The sequence below is a fragment of the Perca fluviatilis genome, chromosome 15, assembly GCF_010015445.1.
Source record: "Perca fluviatilis chromosome 15, GENO_Pfluv_1.0, whole genome shotgun sequence".
Lineage (NCBI taxonomy): Eukaryota > Metazoa > Chordata > Actinopteri > Perciformes > Percidae > Perca > Perca fluviatilis.
The window spans coordinates 11,486,401-11,502,981 of record NC_053126.1 but is presented as its reverse complement, the minus strand read 5'-3'; the positions used below and the strand labels follow the sequence as shown (position 1 = coordinate 11,502,981).

The 16,581-nt window shown below is 39.4% G+C and overlaps 4 protein-coding genes and 1 non-coding gene across 5 annotated transcripts in view; 4 read left to right on the top strand and 1 right to left on the bottom strand.

Annotated features, from left to right (window-relative positions):
- lmtk2 (lemur tyrosine kinase 2) overlaps nt 1–699 on the bottom strand; it is a 30,470-nt gene extending 29,771 nt beyond the window's left edge. Inside the window, exon 1 of the mRNA XM_039824634.1 lies at nt 159–699. Within this exon, the coding sequence (XP_039680568.1) occupies nt 159–261 (103 nt within the window). The 5' untranslated portion in view covers nt 262–699. The remainder of the gene's footprint in view (nt 1–158) is intronic.
- A 1,058-nt stretch (nt 700–1,757) lies between these two features.
- Nucleotides 1,758–4,666, top strand: pvalb5 (parvalbumin 5). Its single transcript, XM_039825751.1, has 5 exons — nt 1,758–1,913; nt 2,431–2,507; nt 3,588–3,720; nt 4,040–4,149; nt 4,409–4,666. Exons 2-5 carry the CDS (start codon nt 2,447–2,449, stop codon nt 4,429–4,431), a joined length of 327 nt encoding a protein of 108 aa, XP_039681685.1. The 5' UTR covers nt 1,758–1,913; nt 2,431–2,446; the 3' UTR covers nt 4,432–4,666.
- A 2,256-nt stretch (nt 4,667–6,922) lies between these two features.
- LOC120575118 (parvalbumin beta-like) lies at nt 6,923–9,598 on the top strand. Its single transcript, XM_039825750.1, has 5 exons — nt 6,923–7,022; nt 7,895–7,963; nt 8,231–8,363; nt 8,537–8,646; nt 9,332–9,598. The coding sequence occupies exons 2-5, from the start codon at nt 7,903–7,905 to the stop codon at nt 9,355–9,357; spliced, it is 330 nt and encodes a 109-aa protein (XP_039681684.1). The 5' UTR covers nt 6,923–7,022; nt 7,895–7,902; the 3' UTR covers nt 9,358–9,598.
- A 1,584-nt stretch (nt 9,599–11,182) lies between these two features.
- LOC120575117 (parvalbumin beta-like) lies at nt 11,183–13,077 on the top strand. Its single transcript, XM_039825749.1, has 5 exons — nt 11,183–11,336; nt 11,930–11,996; nt 12,130–12,262; nt 12,582–12,691; nt 12,781–13,077. Exons 2-5 carry the CDS (start codon nt 11,936–11,938, stop codon nt 12,804–12,806), a joined length of 330 nt encoding a protein of 109 aa, XP_039681683.1. The 5' UTR covers nt 11,183–11,336; nt 11,930–11,935; the 3' UTR covers nt 12,807–13,077.
- Nucleotides 13,078–16,056: 2,979 nt separating this feature from the next.
- Nucleotides 16,057–16,128, top strand: trnaq-cug. The gene has a single exon. It is a non-coding gene; the product is annotated as a tRNA-Gln (tRNA).
- The last annotated feature ends 453 nt before the right edge of the window (nt 16,129–16,581 follow it).

The following is a 16,581-nucleotide window of genomic DNA, read 5'->3' as shown; positions in this document are numbered from 1 at the left end:
TAGCTGTTAGCTAACAGCTAACGTTCCCCCAGCCAGCAAATATAAGCTAACAGAAACATTTATAAGCTAACAGAAACATCTGTTAGCTAAGCAGCTGGATAGACAGGAGTTGTACTGAGTGAACAAACAATCGCTTAGCTTACAGTCAGCTGTCTCACCTGATTTGTGAGGATACTGAAGAGGGGCACCTTCAGACAGCCAAAACGCCGACAGGAAAACCCCACTGGCCAGCAACAAAACATGTCCATGGAGGCTCTTCATCCTCCTAGCTTAGCTAACAAAATGTTAGCTAACTGGAATCTTCGTCCTAAACAATAAATGACTGCTTTGATGCTAAATAGCGTGTTTTAATCATTGGTATTTAGTTTAACGCCAGTGTAGGCTACACAAACAAGCATATTTTCTGTCCGTTCAACGTTAGCTACTTACTGTTAGCCAGCTCACTAGCTACAGCTAGCTAGCATGTCAATGCTAACAGTTTCAGCTGACGACAGCAAACACCGCTACGAGATTTAGCTAGTGTTCCGTTGTCCATAGAGACAAAAGGAGCGATAACCTTTTACGACCGATCATATTTGGTGAATGTACCTTAATGTTATTTAAATTAACATAGCTAAAGGAAATAAATCAATAGCCCTGACTACCATGAAACACCTCCCCTCTGAAGCGCCATGTTCCTGTACAACGTCACATCACGGAATAAGGCGTAAATCCTCAAATTATTGACAAGTGATCAAGCCAATCACAACAAAGAATACCTTCGCGTTAAAAACACAGAGCCAATCAGCTTCAACATTTATTATAAGTCATGGGAATCCAGTGCTTTGTATCAAAGCTGAATAAAGCTTTTTACATCAAGTCACTTGCCAACCACGTGAGGCACGTAATACTGATTCGAAAAGACAACCTGTCTATAATAAATGTTTATTTTTGGATTAACGGCCAGTTATAAACTGCCAAGCAGCATAAAACAGGTGGGCTGATGCTGGCTTTCGATCTATTTCTTGATGGTTTTTTTTCATTTTCTTTCTAGTGATTTCATATAGATGTGTGAGATTTAGTGGGAAACATTATTAAATATCTACTCTTCGCAATAATAATAATAATAATAATAATAATAATGATGATAATAATAATAATAATAATAATAATCTAACTCTGTTTTGATCACAATAGCTACAAATATGGGAACTATGCTTTTGAACAGTCAACTTGTTATAGATCCCATTTTTTTTAGGTGTGATAAAACCTTAATGAAGAATATATAACCAAATGTAATTATTGCAATGCTCTGTGTATGCTTCATAACAAGACAGACCCACATATTTCCCCTTTATAGATAAGACTTACAATATGACAGTTGCATATTCATGTGTTTATACAGTGTCTTTATTACCTTTTTTATTTACCAAACATAAATAATACTCAAATAAAATACACATTGCAGGTTTTACATTTCCTGAGTACACCTGCTTCTGTACTTTTTGTATTATTATTCATTTTAATATGAACAATAGTAACAGCATTAGTTGTTGTAGCAGTAGCATTAAAAGCAGACTTAGTAAGATAAACATATGAAAAATGTGCACTTGTAAAAATACGTATATATATTTATGATTATTTAACAAATCCTTATTTTAAGTCATTATTTTTTACTGTATTCTTTTCTTATGCCTGCAAGTTTGCATAATATCGTGAGTGAGAAAATCATCTGCTCTGATTAACTGATGAAGGAGGAGGCTTTCTGTGGCGTGGGGGAACTCTCCCTGGATTTGAGGACAGATACGTCAGGTTGCCTCTTGCACTCCGGATCACAAAGCTACAAGAGAGCGTTGGTGGCTTATAAGGACAAAACAGGAGAAGCAGAGATCTGCGCATCATAGGCTCAGAGTGCAAACCTCACCCGAAGAACGGTGAGTACCAAGTTTTTTGCAAATTCACGTGCATGGCAATGCTTGTGTGATGATAGTTGTCCGTTCTGTGTGTGTTTGTGCCTTAAAGCATCTCAATTATTTTCTTTTAAAAGAGGGGGAAATAAAGAAAATAAGACAATCAACCCTTTTTTTGTTTGCTCCTTCAAGTTGCAAAAACCTTCTCTCTAATTTTGGATCATCAGGCAATTCTCATATAATAAAATATGTCATAAATAAAATAAAAGTTTATTTCTCTGAGAAAACAATACAGACTTATATCTTTTGTTAATCTGCTTGTACCTCACTGTCAAAATGGCACAGCCCCACTTATAAAAGGTACAGCTTAGCACCTTGTTTTTTTGACAGTGCTCATGTACCTGAAGCCTGAATGATTATTCTAAATCTATCCACAAGTTTTATCTGACAGATCCTGTTGTCTGACAGCCGAAAACACCTGCACCGGTTTCATTTACTGTCACTTTGCATTTCCTCCTCCGTGTGTGTTTGCACCCCTCAGGCAGCTACAGAGGACCATGGCATTTGCAGGGATGCTGAGCGCCGAGGACATCCAGGCTGCGGTCCAGGCTTGTCAAGGTGAGTCAGACGGCACACGCAGGGAGACACACACTTAACAAACATCATTAACACTAGAACACTTACATTACAGTAGTAGAATATAAATCCACTCACATATTGCAGAGAATAACAGACAGGCATTGTTAAACCCACTCCCAGTCCCAGTAGGGATACCTGTACAGTATGTGTTGTTCACAGTGGGGACAGAGAACCTGCAGGTAACCAGGCAGCCATGTGGCAGGAGAGCAGTCCCCACCCAGATACCAATGTGTTTATGTTGAGCATTCACACAGAATATACCAAATCACACAATACAGCCCTGACATCCCAAAATACTTAATCATTTATCTCCAGCAATTATGTTCGCATGACAAGGCAGACACAGCTCACCCCCTCAGATGAAAAATCAAATGTCAGTGCTTATATGCCCTTTATTTAAGAGAGTCTTGCTGTTGGCGATGTTGCAGGCAAAATAACAATCAAATTTTTTTTTTTCATTTATCAATAAAAGGAGGTAGTATTTCTTTTATTTCTTTTAAAAAAAAGTGATGGGAAACCAAAATGTTCTATGAAAGTGGGGATAGCAGACAAATCACATTAGGGTTATGGATACACCAACCCCTCCACACACACACACACACACTCCTTTATCATATGATTATTTGTTTTTAAATCAATCATTTATCATTCTGTGGCTGCAAGTCTGATTCATCAGATCTTTCAACACTACTCCTTCAACTATTCCTACAGTAGATCAGAATTTCCACTCTGAACAGCTTGATAAATAAAGGTCTTTTAACATTTAGGTTTGCCTTCGGCCCATGGGCAATATCCAGTGTGCTTTGACTGTTTCAATGGCATATTGACATACAGTATGCCTAGCCTATAATGGTATAAGACAGTGAAGCGCTACAGGGTGTATATTGGTAAATGTCATTGGTTGAAAAATGAAAATCATCTGAGCGAATGAGTAAATGCGACATCTCTATTCAGTCCCTCGCCACTTTTGCTTTCTTGTCATTCTGTGATTGACCTCTCACTCCCACATCTGTCTGTCTCTCTTGTTCTCTTCGTCTTTCATTCTCTCTGCCTATGTAGCTCCAGGCACATTCAACTTCAAGTCGTTCTTTGCACAAGTGGGACTGACTGGCTCATCTGAGGAAGATGGGAAAAAAGTCTTTACAATCCTGGACCAAGACAGGAGTGGATACATTGAGGAGGAGGAGCTCAAGTAAGGATTGTGTGTGTGGTTTAAGGGCTAGAGCAATGATAGAGATGGGTCTGTGAGTGTGTTTGTGCATGTGTGCTACATCTACATTGAAATTCTGCTGTGATAGCCCACAGGTAGAGGTCACTGCATGAATGGAGCAGCATTCTTGCTGTGAATGAATTCAGTAATACATGTGGGGAAGGGCTGGTGAGTGAGTGATGGGGAGGGGGATTGAATGCTCAGAAAAGCCTAGAGGGGAAAGAAAATGGCATCATAAAAGATACAGTCTATGATGATATAAGTCTGAACTTATCTCTGATATTTTTTGTGCACCTGTCAGACTGTTCCTTCAGAATTTCTCTCAGGGAGCAAGGGAGCTGACTGTAGCTGAGACCAAGACTCTGATGGCTGCAGGCGATAAGGATGGTGATGGCAAGATTGGGATGGAAGGTGGGTGCATGTAAAACATCTGAAAAAGTTGTTGGTAGATGAGAAACAGAGCGGTCTGTGCAGGGGGAGCTGTCCATTACATAGTGCTGAAATTGCAGTCCATAAAAAGCACATTCAAAAACACTATAGTAAAGTATTCTCAAAATAACTTGCTGTTTGTTTAGTCATTCTTGCTTGACCATAATGTTGTATGACTCTGACTTCTTGTGTGTCGTGCTCAATAGGAATCTCTGTCTGAATTTCTTTTTCTCCTCCACAGAGTTCTGTGATATCCTGAAATAAAGAGAATAAACATCTTTGACCACGGCTCACTTTCCCTTTTATAAGATAAAAGGGTTTTTCCAGATTGTTTGATGCAAAGACAAAAACCTCAGATATTCTCCTGCTTGCTGCTCTCCCTGTTGATGTGATACAATAATGCATAAGATATTTGGCAGATGGCTAAATCTGATATTAGTTGCATGTGTTTAATCAATTAAGTACCTGTAATTGGTTAATAAATATATTTAAGATGTGATATCACTGTGTGCTGCTTAAGTTTTTCCTATCTATCTGCCTAAAGTGTTGGTAATGGACAATGCATTAAGTGTTTCATATAGGCCTCAACATTTCATTAACCCTTAAACTACTGTAGTGGCATTTTCAGGGGTTAAAATGTGTTGAACTTATTCCTGGGTATAAGGTCCCTGCAACACTTAAGCTGACTAAATCTATAGGAAAAGTTAGAGATGACTGACAAGATAAGCATACGATTAACCACTAGAGAATTTTCACCAAATAATCTTGCACAAATAGACGCAGCTTGAAATTACGATTACCAGTCTCCAGTTCATGAATTAAAACTGAGTATCAATCTGGAAATATCCAGGATAAAGTATGGTGAGTGCCTATTGATACACTATCTCATCCCACTCACTCTGGCTTTGTGAAGGATGTCAACAATAATAGAGTCACTGGCATAATTGTAATGGTAGGGAAACCCCCCATAGGCCTTTTCCAGAGAAATTTTTTTGACTTAGCACTGTAGGAAAAGCACAGGTGTAATTAAAGTAACAAATGATGGCTGAATTCCATTAAGCTGCTTTGGTTTTGTAGGGTCTTGGTAGGCTATTGTGGACGCTGGCTCACTGCCACTCTCACTGGAACACTTGAATAGAATGGAAAATTAGTCAAAATGTCTGCTGTGAAAAGTGCCTATTATAATTTACTACTGCAGAGTAGAATATATCCTGTGACTATGGGGAAATTGAAAAGTCAATGAGTCCAATTTCTTTTTTGCATTTTAAATTGATGGGACCACTTTTCAGATTTCTTCCTAAAAATTCCCCTCATTTTCCTCATAAGGATCATTACTGCCTTCTGCTGGACGTATTTTGAATTCCTGCAGGTAGAAATATTTACCATAATTATTGGAAAAATACTTTTTATTTATTTTATTTCTAGATTATTTTTTGGGCTTTTCCACCTTTATTTTAACAGGACAGCTAGGTGAGAAAGGGGGAAGACAAGTAGGAAATCGTCACAGGTCTGATTCAAACCCTGGACCGCTGCGTCGAGGTATAAACCTCCAAGTATATGTGCGCCTGCTCTACCCACTGAGCCAACACGTCCACATACTTTATTTTATTAAAACAGCACCGAAATGACTGAGATGATTGATCGATGTTGAAATGACCTAAAGGTTAAAAGTCTAGGGTTTACATTTCATAAAGAGTGTGACGTGTGACAAAAACAAGACCAAAATGGGTGTATATTTGCATTACAAAGTTATTAATATGTGGAGTAAATGAGCTGTGTTTTTTGCCATGGCAGCACGTCAAGTGAAATGAGTTGTCAACATATTGCTAAGTTGTTCACGTGTTTACGCACGCAATTGCACAGTACACAAAATATAGTCTGAATGATTGGCCCAGAAGGCTTGTCCCTGTCTGGCCGCTGGGCTCGCTTGAAACTCGACTCAGATGAACCATATGGAAATATTGTAGTGCATTCTGTACTTTATAGCCAGGTCATGTCACAGGACAGATACATATCTATAATCTCAGGGGGGTGTTGCAACGCCAACCCTTCAGATGCAAGAATCAAAAGCCTGACTCCAAAATTTATAATTAAGTCATAATAAAACTGAGAAGAATACAAACTATAAGGGAAATAACCAGACAATTAAGTAAATTCATGAATGGGCAGAATTAACAGACACAATATATATAGTCTAACAAGCAGTAGGGAGACATCTCAATAATCATAGGAGATAAAAAGCAATTGTGCCTTTGAGGGCAGTAGGCTATATCTAATCTACACGTAGCCTATATTTACAACCTTTGAGGGGCCTAATATGTTTCAGAGTGCTGTATGACGTTTAAGGCCGTGAATTGAATTTCCTCTGCTCATTAAATAACCAGTAGGCTAGTTAAAATTGGCAGTGAGCCCTTGGCTCCAAGTTTTTCTCACAAACCAAATTAGGGGATATGACCCATGACCTAGTAGGCCTATATTCACTCTCGCTTATTCAGTACATTAATATTCTCAGATAAAAATTACAACATCAGAATCAGCGTCTTGAATGTTGGCTATAAATCACATGAGTGAAACATGTCCCACGAAGTCAGTGAGCAGCGGGCCTGCTCATGTTTCCACACGTCTAGCTATAGGCCTCCGCACACATGGTAGCATCCTCATTTGTTCACCTAAAAATAGATCAAGACTACTGGACACATTTTTTCGAAACCCATGCATCTTGGTAGGCAACCTGATACAGAGACTCAAATCTCTGTAAATGGTGTTGCTCAAGGATATATAAGAGAGAGGGAAAGTTGCTAGTGGCATTCACCCTCGTCCGCCTTGGTTTTCACTCTCCTCAACGCAACTCAAAGGTGAGTGGGAAGTGCGCTCCGCACACTGACTGCGATTTACACTGGGAGGAAAGGCATTGAGACGAGGAGATCCTCTTGGACTATACTATTTAGGAATGGATCAACATAGAGAAACTACACAGAGCACAGGATGACCCAATCAGTGCGAAAAGGAGACCCAATGTGCTCATTTGATTTCCAAGGATAAACACCTGTGGATGATAATTGGGCTATTTTACTTTGTCTCTTTTAACTGGATGAGAGAAAAAGAAATCGATGCGTTTGAAGCTGCGTTTACCTAGCTGCATTGTGTAGCCTATATGTGGCAGTGATTCATGTTGCCGTGATTTGGCCTCTCAGTGGGAGCATCATCTATTTAGTGCCATAGCAGCGCTGGGGGTCAGGCCTGACATCCAGAGGCAAAGCGTAGCTCTTTATCTCACTAAAACAAACAAGGGCGTGATGCTGCGTAGCAGCCTTTGCAAAACTAAAGCAATTCATTAGTTTCACCGTGACCAGAACACACCAATGGCTGTAAACTTTTGTATGTTTCTGGTTCTTTCCAACACAGTGAACTTTCCTTATCTTGTCAAGCTAGATAATGAATAGCCTTGTTTAATCCTTTACAGTGAATATCTGGCCACTGATGTATGGTTTTAGGCTCAACTTGATATATGAGGATTTCAAAAACAGGAAAACACTAGTTCATCATCAAACCCCCTAAATACCTCTCTAAAGTCACTGTATCTTAGGCCCTCAGAGTATAGAATCTCCCAGATACAAATATCAGTAATTATTGCTTTAAAGGATATTTGCAATGCAATTGTATGATTACTGTATGTGATTTGTGATGCTCATACTAACCATGAGCCTCACCTATTTTTCTCCCTCAGACTAAAACATGGCCTGTGCTGGTGTTGTTGATGCTGCTGCACTCAAAGCAGCTCTGGACGGCTGCGCAGGTGAGCTTTATTATCTTTAATAAGTAAATGATACAGTAAACACAAACTTCATCCTCATTTTTATTATTTACATATAATGAATTATCACTGTCAATGCAAATTTGATTTCTTTCTTTTTTTTAAAGCAAAGAACTCGGCTTACAATGTACTGAACTCTGTCATGTAAACTGTCAACCACAGTTATCATATTAAATCAACACTGAAGTTCTGTGTGCCTATGTAATGCAGCCTGTAAGGGTGCTAATGGTTTTACAACATGTGTTCCAGCTGCTGAGTCTTTCAACCACAAGACGTTCTTCAAGGCATGCGGCATGTCCAGCAAGTCTGCCGAAGAGGTAAAGAAGGCCTTCCTAATCATTGACCAAGACAACAGCGGCTTCATTGAGGAGGAGGAGCTGACGTAAGACACTCAAGCAATGCACACTTTTAAGCTTGTTGGTACATTTTGCCTTAACATATCAAACATGAATATGCTTTAAATGATACTCATTCTGCACAGTGATTTACAATCAAACAATCTATGTAGTCAGAGATGTTCACAGTTTTAACTTTGCCGTTTTGTCTACCTGTCAGACTGTTCCTGCAGAACTTCTCTGCTAGTGCCAGAGCACTCACTGACAAGGAAACCAAGGCTTTCCTCGCCGCTGGTGACAGTGATGGTGATGGCAAGATCGGTATTGAAGGTATGAGTTCTTTAGCTCATTGACACATTTTTGAATCTAGCGGAACACAGCAGAGACGTACAAGATTGATTCTGATGCTTATTGGCAATGGACTCTGAGTGAATCTGCATTACAATGTAATATTTAACAGAAATTAACATACTTCAAATATCTGCACACACTCAAAGTCATGGTCAGAGATTGGGTCCAGTCTAGATCAGTGGTTCCCAACCGTTTTGGTGCGAGGTACCCCCCACAACATGCCAGATTAACTCATGTACAACTTTATCAATTCCCAATTTTTGTTTAAAATATATATTATTATATATTATTAAAAATTCCATGTACGTGTAACTTAACTTTGTCAACAAACTCCTTTCTAATATATATAAAAGTGGTAAAAAGTATTTTTTTCATACAATTGAATTTTCAATCATGTTGGTCGGTTTGGTCAGCAATCACACTACTATTAGCAAACCCCATACGCATATATTCGCATATATCTAATTTCTATTTTTTTTTTTTTTCAAATGAATTGATCTACTTTGTAATCTTTCCATGTACCCCCTGGCAACTGCAGAAGTACCCCCTGGGGTACACGGACCCCTGGTTGGGAATCACTGGTCTAGATCATACCACCATGATGTCATAATAATCTGAATACATTTTGTTCACTACTAATGGCAGTTTCATTCTACTTTCACAGAGTTTGCCATGCTTGTAAAAGGATAAATATCCGTTGACCAAGATCCAATTCTTTTCATGGAACAGCAAACGCCTTGCAAGATCAGTGATCATCAGCTGAAAGAATATTTTTTTATACCTTATGTACATGAAACACATATTTTACTGTGAATGTTACTCAGATGTGTCAAATGTTCTGAAGCATGACTTGTGGAAACTGTACAACACCATCTGCACTTTTGAGGAAGAGTGAAAAACTAGGAATAAATACACTTTTGGTGTAAAATCATCTCCTTCAGGTCAGTCGTCTTTGTACTCGTCAACCGTGGTGTATTCTCTAGCTGCGGTTATGTCAACACAATGGGTTGAGGAAGAAATTAGTTTCCACCTGCCAGAGATTTTGAATGCTCTAAAGGTGCAATTGAACTGACCTGCACTTGTTTTGATAAATGGTAAATGAGAAGGGAAGTATAGCTGAACTCAGGGGCACAAGCACAAGCCCTGGGGCTTTGCTCAGATACTTCCTGCCTACAGGGAGGTTTGCAATGGATAGCTGTCCCACATACTGTAATTAGGTGGTCTGTTCCAAGGTCTTTTTCTCCACCAACTGCTGAGTAGTCAATTAGATGATGTGCTGTGGCAACAGGAGGGCTCTTGGCAGCCACCGTTGCATCAGCAGAACCTTTGAATCTGGTGCTTGGATGCAAATCTTTAGTGATCTGAGGGGGTCGTAAAATTATTCAATTCATTCAGTTTTATTGTAGTGTTTAGATATGCTACATTTGGAAAATATTCCAAACATGTATTAGCAAAGAAATACATTTAAAAAGGGAATCATATCATATTTAAGTCAAATTGAAATTCAAGGGGAAGCTATGAATGCTCAGGGAACTGCAAGTCAGCAATATGTAAACCCTCAACCCTATCAGATGACACCCTGAGCTCGTTACCATCAACCAGTAGTCAAAACAGAGAGAGGCATAGTGACAGCAGTCTGCCTTCTCCTCACCCTTAACCCGCAGGGCAGTGCTGCCACCTACAGGTCAAAGCTAATTTCAGCCTGACAGTGGAGATGCATTATATTGAAATGTCAAGATGAATCTCTGTCTCTTTGTTACTCTGTTTGGAGGTTGCAAAAAAAAAGAAAATCATCTGCATGAGCATTCCCTTCTGCTTTTAAACACCCTAAACTTTTAGAACAACAGGAATGGTACCTGTACCTGAAAAGAGGTTGTGTGCAATAAGCAATTGAAGAGAAACATCCCTCAGTCCACTTTCTAACTAATTTGAACAATGCATTTTTGACTTGCCAGTAAAAATGGGACTGATTGACATTTGGAATTTTACACTGTTTCTATACGTACCATAACTATGACTGATTTGCACTTGATTTGATTTAAGTAGACCATTAGAAACCTGATTAAAATATTCTCCCAGATACAGGCTAAATCTGACAAAACACAAATGATTGGGAGGTATGGGGGCAGACAATATCACAGACAGAATATATAACCTACTTTATCAAGACATGCAACTAAGTGCGAAAGAAATAGCCTACTTTTCCCTTGTAAATTCATGAATACAATAGTCCATGCCTTCCAAATAAAAAATGTTAAATGAAAAGAGGGGAAAACAACCATTTAGTGCCAGTTACGCCAGCCATAATGCATGCATGCTCAGTATTACCCTTTTGAATAATGTGTGTTGCCAGCAGCACTTGCAATTCGTTCTACTCAGCAGTACACATGCCTATTCTTAGCATAGGGGTGCGGGGTGGTGGACATTAAAGACTTCTTCAAACGCACCTTTTAAGCGTCTTCATTTGTGAAACTTAAAATAGACCGCTCTCTGGCTGCAGGACGCATTTTCGCCACCCCCTTCTCGTCGGCGGTGTCAGTTATCTTATGCTTCAGATTTCGATGGCGTGAAACTATAAAAAGGTCACCGGGAACACCGGGAAGATCACTGCAGTCGACTCGAGTCTTGGCCGTATCATCTGTACCCTACACAGCAAAGAAACCAGAGAGGTAAGAACGGAGAAACACCCGGGACCCACGCAGACAAAAGCCGCAGCATCACGCTTGGCATCTTTCAGAAAACATTTTTTATTTTTATTTTTTACTTTTATTGTGGACTTCGCACTGCAATGCAGCATCAAAAGAAAGAGTTTCTCTGTTTTTCGTTTAGCGGCATAAAGACATGGATTACTAGTCAGACCTCCCAGCATCTATAGAGTTGCACCTGTAAATCTCAGCCTCTCGAACGGGATTTGGACATGCACCATCATCACCAGTCATGCCACCCAAAAAGAAGTGGATTGAATAACTTGCTCTTGGAAATCTGAAATGTTTCTATTCTTATCTATTTCTATTCATTTTTTAACTACATGCAAATTACGGAGTGGTGCTCTGCTGTTTTAATGAAAACAATGATCGGTGTCTATTTGATAGGCCTATGATTCATCTAAAATATAAAAGACATATAGGCCTAGGGTAGCTATCTTTAACCATAATCCATACAGTCAACAATATGATACTAGAAGGTTCTCGCATGGCCTTAGCCATAATATGCAAGTATTAGTAGGTTATTTATAATTATCGCTTGTATTTGATTCCTGCAGATCGAAATGGCCGTCGCAGGAGTACTGAAAGATGCTGAAGTCGCTGCAGCCCTGGACGGGTGCAAAGGTTGACTCTCCAAGCTACACTTAACAAAATCACAGTCACAGCCCTCCCCTGTGTGACTTTGTGTTTGGAGCATCAATGTACTTTTTGTCCAGCTATTACAGTTTAGTAACAAGTAACCCTGCATTCTTTCCAGAGCCTGGCACATTCGACCACAAGAAATTCCTCAAGGCATGCGGTATGTCCGGCCAGTCTGCCGAAGAGATCAAGAAGGCCTTCAAAATCATTGACCAGGACAACAGTGGATTCATTGAGGAGGAGGAGCTGAAGTAAGATACACACCAGCCAGGGGACCCCCACGTCCTTTGTCCTAAACAGATATCCACACATCAGACCAGTTTTAGACATTCTTGCATATTCTGTTCTAATATCAGCTGTAAAACAATAATTGCTATGTCTATAATGTAGCCTAAATAACAGAAGGTCTAGCTATCGTTCTTCCGGCTATGGAGACTGAAGGACCCCATGCAGGGTCAAACTATCTTCAGCCACCTTGCTACTACATAAACTTTATTTTTTGTAAGTTTTCTATTTATATCTAATGTTAAGTGTGTCTGTGAACAAACCACCGATTGTGTCCGTCCGCAGGCTGTTCCTGCAGAACTTCAAGGCAGGTGCACGCGCACTGACCGACGCCGAGACCAAGACTTTCCTTAAGGCCGTTGACACCGACGGTGACGGCAAGATTGGCGCTGATGGTGACTCTCATCAACTCATGCAGAATTGTTACATCGTTCTTTGGATGCTTTTCGTAGACGCTAACTGGGTATTTTATTGTCTCCTGCAGAGTTCGCTGCCATGGTTAAGGCATAAAGTGGCAACTGACCAACAACACCTGCTCTGATGGAACAACAAAGCCCTCATCGACCTCCCCCGTTTTCATCTAAATATAAATAATTTTTATACATTTGCTTAAGAGACGTTTCCTCCTATGCAACACACTGTCCAAAAATGATGATTGTGAATGTCGCTCGGTTGTGTTAATGTCTTAAATATGAATTTTGCTTACTGTAAAATCTATGATGCACTTTCCAGGTAAAAACGGTTAAAAAAAAGAAAGAATAAATATTATTTTACTGCGGTATTATTGGGCTTTTATTATTAATGTGTGATTTTCAATTCATTAACATCTTACAAACTTAAAAAAAATCCATCTGTACATATCTATACATTTAGCTATCTATCTAGCTATCTATCTTTTCAAATAACGTTTGTGGCCTGACATGAATGCATATGATTAAAGAAAAAAAAGCAATGGTTATTATAACCACACAAACACTATGTGTACACATATATCCCTATAATGCGCGCATACACAACACAAATCAGCGTGTTTGTGTACAGTCCTGCAGCTCCACCCTGCAGCCACTAGATGGAGTTACGTCCATTACTATCATAGACTGTAAATATATGATTACTACCACAGTAGGAGTTGGGACAGACGCACCAGATAAAGATACGCGTTCACAGCTAATTATATGGCAATACGAAAACTGTTTGGACGAGCCCCCCTTTCAGTTATGGGGCCCTTGAGAAACTCATAATACATACAGGACGAAATTATCCAGTTTTTTAGTCGCTATGGTACTATTATCAATTGCATGGTGCAGTGCACAAAAATGTATGTTTTGTTCTATCATGCAATACTAGAGAGTATTGTAAAATACGGTATCACAGCCTGGTATGGTAACCTGACAGTACAGTCCAAATCACAGATCGCCCGTCAGGCACAGACAGATATGAAGATTATGGGGGTCAAAAACCATCTGTCCCCCCAGATAATTTATGAGCAGTCAGTTATCAGACAGGCACAACACATAGTTTCCTATCCGACCTACATACTTCACCCGGAATTTCAGCTTTTACCCTCTGGTAGAAGATTCAGGGTTCCTAAATGCAGGTTAAACGATATAAACACTCATTTGTCCCTTATATATAATAATATGTCCATTATCAACACCAACATGTAGGCTGGCTGAGTTGTGCACTGTCATCGTGCAATAAGTAGGTTATTGGGGTTATGCTATATGTTAGTGGTGCAATTCATGGTCTGTTGGATTGTTCAATATGTCATTATGTACTGCATAGGTTATGTGGAAGTGTGTCATTTGTGCAATATGTTGGCTATTTGGGTTGTGCAATACGTAGGCTATTTGGGTTGTGCATTATGTCAGTCATTTTGTGCAATATGTATTGGGTTGTTCAATTAGAAACTGCCAATGAAAGGAGGAGTTAATGTGCGTACTATATAGGTACCTGTCTAATATACAGTATATGAAAGCATGTTTTGTGTTGCATGAGAGTGTGTGTTGAGAGATGCTTATTTTCTGTATTTTGTGTTTGTCCTTGTAAAGCTGCGGAAAGGACAGAGTCCAAAACAAATTTCCATTCGGAGACAATAAAGTATATCTTATCTTATCTCATAGTGTTTCAAAACTCTAAATACTTGTTAGTCATTCAATCTTGCATTCAAAGCAACTGATTCTCCTTTCATTTAGCTTGTAAACATCTTTCACTACAAGACAAACGTTTCAACCCCTATGTTTCTGGTGAAATAGCCTACAACGAGTACATTTGTTAAGTCACCTAAACATATCATAGTGCAATTATTTGAGTTAAGATATTGTAACAAGCACTCAGTCCAAGACCAAACAATGTAAGATACATGTTTCAAAATGACCCTTTTGAAGTGCTAAAGATGATCCGTTTGCTTCACTGTTTTCACATTACAGTAGGCAAACATGTAACTGTACATTACCCATCAAATTCAACAACAAACTAGTTCCATAATTCCTATCCCATAATCAGAAGTGTGATCACTGAGGACATCTTCCCCAATCATCGATGCAACAAACTTTTACTGTATAGCAACTTTACTGTAAGGGTTTGTCTAATCAGATACTGTAAAAAAAACAAAAACATTGTAACAGGACTGAAAGATTTTTTTTCTATAAACACTGTAAAGTTTTCTGTAGTACACACTACACTATAGTAATAAAAAACTATATTGTTTAAAAATCGGAATATCCGACCTTTTTCTTCTTGAAATAGGGCCTAATGATTAGTATTTTTAGTGAGATTTTACAAAAAATTGCACTGAAAATTAGTTAAATAGTAATCTAATTTTATATATGATTCTATCTTAGTTTAATTAAGAAAAACATTATCTAAACATTGATTTTGAGACTGACGTGCATAGATTGACATGTTGAAGTGTTGCCACGTAGGCCTAATGGAGGGACGGTCTGATAGTTATTTCCGAAAAACAAACAGTAAACAAACCGAACGAGGCTAGACAGAATGAAGAGGGAGGGTCGTCCTCTCGGCAAATCTATGGGAAGAGAGAAGCTCGTAAAGAACATTAGCAAATGTAGGCCCTAAATAAATAAATGATCGCCCAGTAACAGTAGCCTATAGTCTGTAAGGTAGGCTATCAATATGGCGCATGACATCATGCACTGGGTTTAGGTAAAGTCGCAGCAAGGCTTTTGATCCGGTGTCCGCAGTCTCTTTTTCACACGTCTGGGATGATTGAGTTTCAAAGACGTCCAGCTTCAGTACAACCTCCCTATCAGACATCACTTGTTGAGGGGCCCCAAGTTGGCACCGGGATTAGGTTTAGGAAGGGATGACAATGACGAAATGCCGAAGATAAAATCTTTTATTCATGAAAGACATCAAGATGCTGCCGATGAATTAAACAAAAAGCTGCACATTGTGCGTAAAATTCGTGCCCGAAACACGTGTTCTTAGAATGAATGTGTCCCCTATCAATAAAATGAAATAAAATTTATTTCTAATTAATTTCGTTTTCTGTCTTCAGGACTATAGCCTAGATAATGTTTAACTATCATCCGCACCTGCAGGCCAACATTACCTGCAGTTCACGGTCGCCAGCTGACGCGTGTGAGAGAGCAGCGCTGCCAACAATCGTCCGTGCCCCGCGCATTCAAGCACGCAGACGTAGTGGTTGACTTCTAATTTAAAAAAGCTGACCGGGGGTGCAATACCCATAATTTATGTTGTTGTTGTATACACTTAGTGAGTTTACCGTGGCACCAGTGGTTCCATGGTGTAATGGTTAGCACTCTGGACTCTGAATCCAGCGATCCGAGTTCAAATCTCGGTGGGACCTACCTACATATTGACCGTTGCTGTAGTGATCAGTATTAATAAAATAAAATGTTCCCACAAACAATTTCTAGAAAGGCGTGTCTGTTTGTCACTCTCTTCCCCTACGCACTGCTGCAAAAGCACACCTTCAACTAACTTTACATCATGGGGAGAAATGACCTTTTTTTTTTGGTGTGCTGCTGCAGTGAACACTCTCCCAGGAATGTGCTTAATGACCCCTGCATTTGCTTGTGTGTCAGACCTGCTGGAGGCCACAAATGCCCTCGGAAAAGAGAACCTGAATTGGTCCTTTTGCAACTGGACAAATAGGACAGACGAATGTGTACTGCACTGGAAGAAACAAAGTGACCAAATGGGAGAAATGATCAGTAGAAATGAAGCCAGTGCTCAGCCCTAAGTGACCTCTGACTGCTATACCTCTATTTGTATGGTGCATGTGAATATCTGGGACATT